Genomic DNA, 10,783 nt, shown 5'->3' with positions numbered 1-10,783 from the left:
GGCTGCTATTTGAGGCAGCTGCACCAGAGCACCCACAGGTGCTGTGCAAGGCAGGTAGCTTGCTCCATCACAAAATGGGTCCTAGGAGATGGGAGGCACTTTTTACAGGCACTCACTTGGAATCTGATCACTGTTAAATGCTAGGTCTACAGCATGAAAAGCACATCTCCTGCATAAACCTTGTATGGCAGTTTAAATTGTCTTACAGCATGCTTTTTGTTTTCAGCTGCATCACCAGTAGTGCTGCAGTGCCTGAGATAGCCTCACAATGAGTAAAGGAGATGGCCTGGGTCTTGCTTGTATGAACCTGAGTAAAACCAGTTTGAGTGGTGGCATTCTTCAAGCCCTTGAATAGCAGGGAGGCATGAGTGCTACTGTCTCTGTGCCTTCTTCCTTTGGTGCTGCCAGCATGCTCCTGTCTTGCCCAGCAGCTGCTCCCCACGTGGACTGGGCACCTAGTCTGTTCCTCAGGTGGCTCTTCAGATCTCCCTGCAGGGTGGGGGCAGTCAGCTCTCATCCCCTCTGGGCAACGCTTTACTGGCAGTGTTCCAGCAGTTGTGGATCATCTTTCTGGAAACATGGTTGACAGTAGAAGAGAAAGTGAAAAATGCCAAGGAGAGAAGAGTTAGCTGCTATCAGTTTGGAACTGAAAGACAGCAAGACACAGAAAGTAAGGATTAATTGCTGAAGACTAATAATGACAGTCAAAAGTTCCTTCATTCAGTTTACATCTTACAGCTTAGGCTGACTAAAACAAGATATGTTGCAAATATTTTGAATTAAACAGATACATCATATCTGGATTTATTTTTCTTTTCATTCCATGTGTTCAAACTGGGACGTAACCCCAAACTGTTTTATCCATGTTTCTGCTACTCAGCAAAGCTACCTCTGAAGTACCCAGAAACATCCAGAGAAAGAAGTGGAGATCAGAACTTCTACTGTCATCCTCTTCTTTATCACTAAGGCTTTATTTTATTAGAACTTCCATCTGTCCCACTAGAATATGATGAAAGTTGGCTTATGTATGGAACAAATGATGTACTTTCCACAAACACTTCTTTCTCTGCTAGAAGTTCAGGAACTGAGGGAGATCTTTTGCAGTCATGGTATGTTTTATGAATTTTATGTGTTATGAATCTATACAGAATCACAAAGGTCATCCTCCAAGACCATCAACCTCCAAGATCATTCAATCCAACTATCCATCTACCACCAATATTTACCCACTAAAACATGTCCTTTAATGCAACATCTAAATACACCTTGAACACCTCCAGAGATGGGAACTCAATCACCTCCCTGAGCAGCCCATTCCAGCACTTCACAGTGCTTTTGGAGAAGAAATTTTTCCTAATGTCCAACCTGAACCTCCCCTGGCACAACTTGAGGCCACTCCCTCTAGTCCTGTCATTAGGAGAATCTAGTCCTGTCACAGGAGATGTCTACCTCCACTTCACTACAGCCTCCTCCCAGGGAGTTGGAAAGAGCAATAAGGTCTCACTTGAGCCTCCTCTTCTCCAGACTAAGCAATTCCAGTTTCCCTAGCCACTCCTCATAAGACTTGTGCTCCAGACCCCTCACCAGCTTTGTTGCCCTTCTCTGAACATGCTCCAAGACCTTGACGTTTTTCTTGTAGTGAGAAACTCAAAACTGAACACACTACTGAAGATACAGCCTCACCAGTTCTGAATACAAGAGGGACAATCACCTCCCTGTTCCTGGGCACACTGCTGGCTCATATTTGGCCAATCACCAATGAACACCCCCAGGGCAGCTTCTTCCATATAATCTTCCAGACACCCTCCCCCAAGCCTGTAGTGTTGCCTGGGGTTATTGTGGCCCAAGTGCAGGACTCAGCATTTGGTCTTGTTGAACTTCACCCCACTGGCCTCAGCCCAGTGATCCAGCCTGTCCAGATCCCACAGTAGGGAACATCCTACCCCCATGCCAATCACCGGTTCTTGTCAACTTGGTGTCATCTGCAGACTTACTGAAGGTGCACTCAGTTCCCTCACCTAGATCATCAATAAATATATTAAACAGGTAGGGCCCCAGTATCAACCCCTGCAGAACATCACTCATGACTGGTTGCCAGTTGTATTTAACTCCATTTACTACCACCCTCTGGGCCCAGCCTTCCAGCCAGTTCTTTACCCAGCAAAGAATGTACCTGTCCAAGACATGGGCTACCAGCTCCTCGAGGAGAATACTGTGGGAGACATGTTTTCAGACTGAAAAACACATGAATATCTGTTCCTTCCCAATATTTCAAGCTTAAATATTTATTCATCAATGACAACATAGTTTCCACCACGACCCCACCAAATCATATTAAATTGGTCACTTTCAACCAGTCACAGAATTTCTGTGGGAAGATGAGAACTGAGGAGATACTGGCCACCTTAGTTTCAACTGGGATGGATTTTTCTTCAGAGTGTGTTGTATGATACTGTGTGTTGTTTTAAGAGAAAAACAATGTTGATAACACCGGTGTTTACAGTTGCTGCAAAGCAGTTCTGTACAGAGCCAAGGCTATTCTCATCACAGGGCCCAAGCAGCTGTGAGGGAACAGAGTTAGGACAGCTGTCTTAAACTGGGCAGAAGAATATTCCATACCATATATCATCATACAGAAGGAATTTTAAATGGGGTGGGAGTTCATCTGGCTCTTCCACTGCTCAGGGGACAGGTTGGGCATTGGTTTGGAGGTGGAGAGCTTGTTTCTGTATCTTAGTAAATAGTATTCTCTCAACCCATGAGTTCTACTTGATAGGGTATTTTTCAATTCTCTCCCCACACCGGGAAGAGAGGAGTGAATGAACAACTGTATGATGCTGAAACACCTGCCAGGTTAAACCGTTACACTGGCTTTGCTCTCCTCAGAAGAAATGTGAGGTAAACATCTGGTTTCCTCATCATCAAAAAAAGTTAGTGAGTCCTTTTCTTTCAGTATCCATGCTGCAGCAGCATTGCAGGCTGTTCCTTGATCCTGTCCTGCAGGATCAGGAGAAGGAGAGGTCGAGGGAATGACATTAAGCTGGGTCAGGGGAGGGACAGAACTGGGGGTTAGGGAAAGGCTCTTCACTGATTGGGTGGTCAGGCATGGAACAGGCTCACCAGGGTGGTGATTGTGGCCCCAAGCTGCTGGAGTTCAAGGAGCATCTGGACAGTGCTCTCAGACATTGGGTTTGCATTCTGGGTGGTCCTGTGCATAGCTGGGAGTTGGATTTCATGATCCTTGTGGGAGCCTTCAGACTCGGGAGATGTAGTGATTCTGTGATATAAATTAGGGACAATCAATGCAGCTGAAAGAGTTGAATATGTTGGCATTTTAGCCTTTACAAAAGAGGTGAAAGGTGATTAAGTAAATTGATGATGTTATTGCACATTTGTGATAGATCTGATATCCCTAAATTTAGCTTGGCTTATGCTTTTACATATTCATCTGTTTTTAAAACTGGCATTAAAGTCACCACAGGTGTAATCATGAGCATGCTACTCTTGCTTAGTCTGCACAGTAGCTGTCATACAAACAAAGAAAGACCTGAAGTGTAAGTAGTCACAGTCTGGCATGGTTGATAAGCCTAAAGTTCACTTTTAAAATATGCAATATTTTAAATATTTTTAATATGTAAAATATGCAATATTTTTAATATTTTTAATATTTAAAATATGCAATATTTTCCACAGATGTATGTGTTTAGGTAAACAATCTGAAATAGTTCTGCCACAGTAGGGATAGTGACATTTCTTCATAACAAGAGAAGCATTCCAAAACAAGTAGTAGCCTTCACACCAACACAAAATTGTAATGTTAATTAAGATCATCCATGAGAAACAACTGAAGTATTGTCAGAAAGCTCCTCAGACCGAGGTGCTGTTCCAGTATTCAGAACCATCGTATCAGATTTCCACGCAACAGAGAAGAGTTAAGCGTTAAATAATTAAAAATGCTCTGAGTATAGCATCTCAGGGCTGTTAGATACAAGAATCTTTAATTGGGTCAGTTCATGGAATAAAAAAAATGAGCAATTGGCTAAGCTGCTAATAGCAAATAAGAGGAACTAATGTGTGAATCCTGCATGCCCACCTGCTCTAGATTACTATAATAGAATCATAGAATCACCAAGGTTGGAAAAGACCTAAAAGATCATCCAGTCCAACCACTCACCTATTACCAGTAGCTCCCACTAAACCATGTCCTTCAACAGAACATAACATCCAATCGTTCCTTGAAGTTTGTCAAGTATCAGTTTGTGTGTTCAGCAAAAACTGCTTCTAAGAGAAACTTTGATGTGTGCAGTTACAAAATAAGTTTTCCCCTGATAAATCTACTCTTACTCTCAAATAATGAGAGATTATTCTATCCTCTTCATACAGGCTAAAATTTATATGCTTCCTTAGAAATCTCCAAAGAAATCCATTATTATTATTACTTTGTTTACTTTTCGTCATTTGTTTTCTGCATCTTGCTACATTCCTGACACAGTTATAAGCTTAACAGCGCACACCATGGGAGCGTTGTGATTTGTGTGAAAACATTTTCAGTAATTTCATATTTCATTCATTTCTGATTATTCCTCCATTTCAGTGAATGGTACTTCGTTCTGCTGAGAAAGGATCAATAGATTCTCAAGCATATTCCTGCATTCAAGTTAATTATTTGTTTCTGTGAAGATGCTCACAGTTTTCTACAGAAAAGGGAAAATGTTGCAGATTGTTGATACATTTTAAGGTTAACAGTTTGAAAGATTTTCTGGGAATACAATATTCAGAGCAATATGCAATTTGTGTTTTCATTTGTTTGCTTGTTTTCAGGGGATAGGAACTTTCTCAGCTAACCTTTCATCCAGTGTTGACTTTTATTCCCCCCCAGCTCAAGAGTTAAAAAATGAAAAATAGAATATCACAGCAATATCTCCACTAGCCCACTTCCAGCAGTTTCTTGGAATCACATATTTCCAGAAGCCCTCAGCTGAACTGTCAGTCAGAGAAAAGAGGAGCCACATAACAGCCCACAGCAAGCTGAAATACAGAACTGGGACACAGCCCTGAAAGTGAAAACCAATGTTTCCAGTTAGAACTGCAGGGTGTGTGAGGTATATGCGATTACACTGAATTGATGCTTGGTCAGGAGATCAGAAGTAATACTGTGTGTTTTTTTTCATGAAGTGCCATGGGATTTTACAGCAACAAGCAGTGACACAATTACAAAATGAGTGTGCAACAGGAACTTGAATCAGTGTTTATCAAAAATAATGTTCAATCAATTCTTTTACCAATCCTAACTGTTCTTCCATCCAAGGTTAGCTCAATCCAATGCTGCATAGCTTTTATGAAGCAACAAGTTCACTGCCTAGTCTCATATGATCTATAGTTTATAGCTACCATAATCCATAAATACTACATGTTTTTTTTTTTCACCTTTCCTTAACTCTCTACATCATCTCCACAGTTATAAAGTGTAAATATTTTGTCCCTGAGAGTAACATCAGAATACTTTTCTCTATATTTTATTTCACTACAGCCATAGAGACTGAGCCAGTTCAGATCACAGCTTACTGGATACACTTCTGGCACTGCAGACTGAGGCATGTAATGCTGACAAGCTTTGACTGTTTCCTCCTTTCACTGAAAATGATTAAGATCTTCTTGTGCCAGATGTATAGACAGATATAAAAAAAAAAAACAACAAAAAACCAAAAAAACAGGTTCACAGTAAATGGTCATGGATGTTGAAATACATTGATTCTGACAGTGCATATCTTGTCCTCAGAGCGGAGTCAGGAGCTGGCTTACATTTGGTTTCTGATTGATGCTAGCACTATAATCTCCAAGTGTTCATTGTCTGAGTCTTTTCCCAAAGGTACTATGGACATGCGACTGTGATTTGAACTAACATCATGAACTGAACGTGGGAAGGCTGGCTTCACACACAGACGTTTTCCATTTACAGGTTTATAAAAGACAGCACAAGTGATATTCATAACCAGGCACTCTTTGCTTATCCCACATCTCCCATCTTTCTATGACTTCTCATCATTTTTATAGCCAGAAGCAGAAATTGCACCATTATTCAAGTTCTTTGGTGACTGTAGCTGAAATCAGGGAACCATCTATTTATGAGCTGCTCCAGCACTCCTTCAAAATAAAGACAAAGTGCATGTAAAGAGCAAATAGCCCATAGATTATGGCAAAATCAGTAATACATTGATATGCTGGAGGTCCGCATTGAAAAGGTCATTGCTATGAGGGGGGAGGATAGAGAATGGGAGCTAAGAGTTGAGGAGCACACTCAGAGGGAAGCTCAACCTCCTGATACACATATCATCCCCTTAAAACAATCATCACTCTCCATTGTGTAAAGAGGGAGCTGTGTACCAAGCCTCCATTTGTGCATGCCAGGTATATACTGCAAGCGTAGTAGGTCAATAAAAACCATCAACTCTTATACAAACAACAAAAGTGGACAGAAGCATATAGTCCAGACATATACCTATAGCCAAGCAATAGTTTGGTTTGCTCCATCCTCTCTGTAATGTACAATTTCTCGTAACTGGTATGAGGTGGTGGCAAAGTGAAAAAGTGAAAGATTCTAGCTCTTTCCTTTTGTTGGTGGGTGATTTTCCCAGAATACATGGTGGATTTGAGCCTGCTGATTTCTTTTCTTCAGCCCTGCTACTTTGAAACCATTAAATCACAAATATGTTTCTCACATCCCCTTGCATTGGTAATAAAATGTTTTCTAATAAATTCTATTACAGCTGTGCAGGCAGCATAAAAGAGAAGAAATTACCCATAATACCAAGAAATCCTACCAACTCTGTATTGATTTCAGCTCAGGAACTCAACACAAAGGCCTACACACCCACAGACGCTGCAGATGCCAGCCTAATTGATCCTGCACTGAAGTTGGAGGATATCCACAAAAGCCAGTAGGTGATTTTGTTTCCTTTCTATTTTGTCCTCAACAAAATGAAGTCTCTCACACCCTGGAAGGTTTATTGAGATTCTGAAGGAAGAACAGATGTTTTATGTGTGGCAAGGTGGTGAAGACTGCATTTTCCAAAGGTCAGGGTTCATTCATTCAATAGAAATCTAAGATAAAACGATAGTATTAAATTCATTATGCTGTAGATACATACTGTGTGCAATAAAATGTGTGCTGTTGTAATGGGAATGTGTATGTTTTGTTCTTAATGTAAGGAAGCTGCACATCACTGTTTTTTTCCCAAAAGATTTGGAAATGTTTTGTGTATTTCATCTATCTTCAGCTTTCTTAAATAACTGAAATTCTTCTGTCAGTCAATTTCTTGGTTCCTTATGGCAAATAATGAAAATACTAGTGGCACATAATTAAATTTTTGCTTACTTACAGTTTGTAATTTTTCTCTGCAAGTATCTAATGTGCAAATTCTGGCACATACATTTTAAAACAACAAGAAAGGACAATTACTACATATATCCTTAGAGCTACACCCAAATATCTGCTACACTGCCTACATGGCTTCGGGTGCCCACTGTGTAGCATTTAAAGACCAGAGAGCATCGATGAGTTCAGACCTGCAATTACGTTGTACAGCCCAACCCTAAGTTCTGAGGCAGTCAAAAGAGAGGAAGAGTTTACAGCACTCACTCTGACACTCCAGTTGCTTTCTGACACTGAAAAGCCAGAATAATGTCCTAAAGTGACACAGGTTCTGTAGAGATGCTTTCACTACAGTCACATGTTAGCAAGTGAATGGGAAATATTCATGTAGTGCATTTCCATGGAAATAATTATGCTAGTTTGAAGTTGAAGAGATGATTTTTTTCCACTTGGTTTTGGCAAGGTACCAGGGCACACACAAAGGTTGAGGTTTTTACTATAAACTGTTTTTTATTGCATTATAACATGCAGCCCAGGCCATGGGAAAAACTTAGAATAGAATATCGTTCACTGTCTCAAACAAGATACCTATAAAGGGAGTTCAAATGGAGAAAGCCTATGCTTATTTTGTCAAGCAGAGCGGTGCAGAAGTGTATCTATAGCATGAAACAGTTGGATTAAGGACCTGGTAACCACAATCACACTGTTTGTGTTACAGAGGGAAGGTTATTCTGGAACAGCTCAACTGACTCTGGTCTGCTCCAGTGGACAGAATGCTCAGTAGCAGTGTAAGTGTATCAGGTGCATTCCTGTAGTGCACCTTAGCATCTCTTCCTAAACAAACCTTTTTTGTGTGCTCTCAAGCACTCTCTACAATGCAAATCAAAGCAGAGTAAACCAGTACAATCAAGAGCTTAGTTTCAGAGGTTCACCTCTGATCTAATCATAATGATAGTGACCAAAAGAACGTACTTGTTTTTTTGTTTGTTTGTTTTGTTGTTTTTGTTTTTATTTTGTGTTATTATGCTATTACAGCTAAAGAAAGACTTTGTCAGTGTTGGTAGTGGAGCTTCCTTCCCTCCATGCAGTGTGAAGTGGCATGATTACTGATCAAGAAAAGGTGAAGGAAACAGAAAAGGGAAAACAACAGTGATGGAACATACACTTTGTTAGCCACAATTGATGTCTTTCCCACAATTAAAGATCCCTAAAACTGCATGATTTCGGGTGAATGCAGATGCTCAGGACAAAATAATCACTCGAGGCAAAATTAAGGTTTTAATTTTGGCTTCCCGGCACTCGAGGAAGTATTGAACACCTGCAGACCACAGTATTATACTGAACTATGACTTTCAACTGAGGAGCGCTGCAAACACGTATTTATAAATTAATACAGTGTGTAAATACTCAGAGATGCCAAATTTGGACCAGAATTTCCTGAAGGCTCCTGAGTCAGAATGTATAGAGTCATGCTATCATTCTTCAACATTGTTATGGTCTCATTAAGAGACTAAGCCTAGTTAGCATGCAAATGTTCCCCCGTGGTGAAACATCCAAAATATGCCTCTTTTTTACTGTTCTGTTGACTTGTTATTATCAGCATTCCTTCTTCCCTAGTTAACAGGATCCAAATTTTCTTTGTGTAAATGACTTTATTCTGGTAATAAATCAGAAAGAACTGCATCTGGATTGCTCTTTTATTGCTAACAGTTTCTCAGACTCTGAGGAGCGTGCAGAAATTAGCTCATATTGAAACATGAGGCCAAAGAAACTACAGCCTAGAGGGAGATGGCCTAAACACTGGCTAGATGTCTAAGATGTCAGAACCTGCATAAAGTCAAAAACAGAGAACAGCACAGAAGGTCTGAAAGTGCACCTGCTCAGCAAGCTGCACACAAAGGCTGCATTGTACTAACACGGAGGTGGAAGATTTCCATCAGAGGTGATAAAACTCCAACTGCCAAACCTGGAAACCACACACAGCTGTTGTGGGGAGGAGGAAAGAGCTTGAGACAGCCTGTGTAGTTTCTGCTCATGTTCCCACCCATTCTCACCAGCATTCTGAAAACAAAACAAAACAAAACCCAACTCAGCTGGCTTAAGCTCTGATTGCCATCAGTGTCTTCAATGAGGCTAACACTAGAATGGCTGCAGCCACATCAAATATGTACTTACAATTTCCATTAGCTATTATCAGGTTACTCTGCGTTGCTTAAGTCACATTTACACAGAGCTCCCATTTAAGTTGCTGACTTTATAGTGAAAGATACAGTTACCGGGGAGCTGTTATTTGACTTTTTGTTATTAACGTGGGAACTCTCGTTTTTTTTTTAATCCCCGCTTTGTTTGGGAGCTATAAAACCCATCCCGCACGGACGGCTCCCCGGATATTAAAAATAATCTAATAATCTCAGTGCTTCACGTCCCTTCTGCCCATGATAATTCCTCGTAATCTCCACGTACTGACAGCCCGGAAGCCGCTCTCCCCCACAGACCCGCCCTTTCCCGGAAGCGGGTTCCGCCCGCCATTCCCTGCCAGCTTCTCTGGCTCCGGCCTTTGCGCCGCAGCCCGCCCGGCTCCGCCCCTCGCCCCGCCGCCGGCCGCGCGCGGGGGCGGTGCCAGGGCTCCCCTCTGCGCCCCGCCCGGCCCCGCCCGCCCCACTCGGTTCTCCGGCGGGCAGCCCAGCCGCAGGTGAGCTTGGAGAAGCGAATGGGGAGAAGGGGTGGGGGAGCTGCGGTCAGAGAAGGGCCAGTGCCCGTCCGCTATCAATGGAGGGGGAGTGCCGCGGCCTGGCCCCGCCGCACTGTCCTCTTGGGCTCGGCGTGCCCGCCGGCTTTGCTGCGGCTGTGGAGAGAGGCCTGGGAGCCTCCCCGCGAGCCGCCGGGCGCTGCGGGGAGCGACGGATGCTCGGCTCCTGTTGCTGTGTGCCGGCGGGTGTCGCCGCCCTGCGGCTGGGGGCGTCGGAGGGAGAGGGCGAGGGCCGAGCCGGGCTGAGCGGCGGGTACGGGGAGAGGGAGAGGCGATACTGGCCGACGTGGTGCTGCCGGGTGCTGCGCTCGGCAAGGCGTTGCTGCGAGCTGTGGCTTTCCGCGAGACAAAAGGAAAGGGTGCGGAGTAAGTTCCCGGAATAAAAGCAGCTTTCGGTGCCGCGGAGGTGATCAGGTAAACAGGGCGGTGTTTGTTTTGGGGGTTTTAGTGGCGGCTGGTCGCTTCCACGCCTTTCCTCTCGTTGAGTGTCTTTCAGAATAAAGATGTTAAGTGGGCCATGTGCATCCCAGGAGTCACCCGTAGAGAGATGTCTGCGTCCGACGTGTGTATCTACTTTGTGGCATCGCTGAGCTGCCCTTAGAGAATGCAGACGTTGGTTCTCGGGCTCGAAGTGACCCTAACGCTTTAACCTCTATTTTGAA

At 43.0% G+C, this 10,783-nt stretch overlaps 2 protein-coding genes across 7 annotated transcripts in view; both read left to right on the top strand.

The window, feature by feature from the left end:
- Nucleotides 1-9,840, top strand: part of YAE1 (YAE1 maturation factor of ABCE1) — a 31,293-nt gene extending 21,453 nt beyond the window's left edge. For 2 of the 3 annotated variants that reach the window (XM_085537638.1, XM_032442547.2), the window contains exons 4-6: nt 6,768-6,938; nt 8,091-8,160; nt 8,408-9,840. In XM_085537638.1, coding sequence (XP_085393764.1) covers nt 6,768-6,938; nt 8,091-8,121 — 202 coding nt within the window. In that variant the 3' untranslated portion in view covers nt 8,122-8,160; nt 8,408-9,840. Of the gene's footprint in view, nt 1-6,767; nt 6,939-8,090 lie in introns of all 3 variants that reach the window. The other variant, XM_085537637.1, reaches the window with a different exon arrangement.
- Nucleotides 9,841-9,994: 154 nt separating this feature from the next.
- RALA (RAS like proto-oncogene A) overlaps nt 9,995-10,783 on the top strand; it is a 28,370-nt gene continuing 27,581 nt past the window's right edge. For 3 of the 4 annotated variants that reach the window (XM_015855005.3, XM_085537640.1, XM_085537639.1), the window contains exon 1: nt 9,995-10,064. The gene's annotated coding sequence lies outside the window, so the exon portion shown is untranslated. Of the gene's footprint in view, nt 10,536-10,783 lie in introns of all 4 variants that reach the window. The other variant, XM_015855008.2, reaches the window with a different exon arrangement.

Source organism: Coturnix japonica, chromosome 2 (assembly GCF_054131305.1).
Source record: "Coturnix japonica strain WE chromosome 2, WE-NBRP24, whole genome shotgun sequence".
Taxonomy (NCBI): Eukaryota; Metazoa; Chordata; class Aves; order Galliformes; family Phasianidae; genus Coturnix; species Coturnix japonica.
The sequence above is the reverse complement of the archived record's forward strand: the minus strand, read 5'-3'. Positions and strand labels throughout refer to the sequence as shown.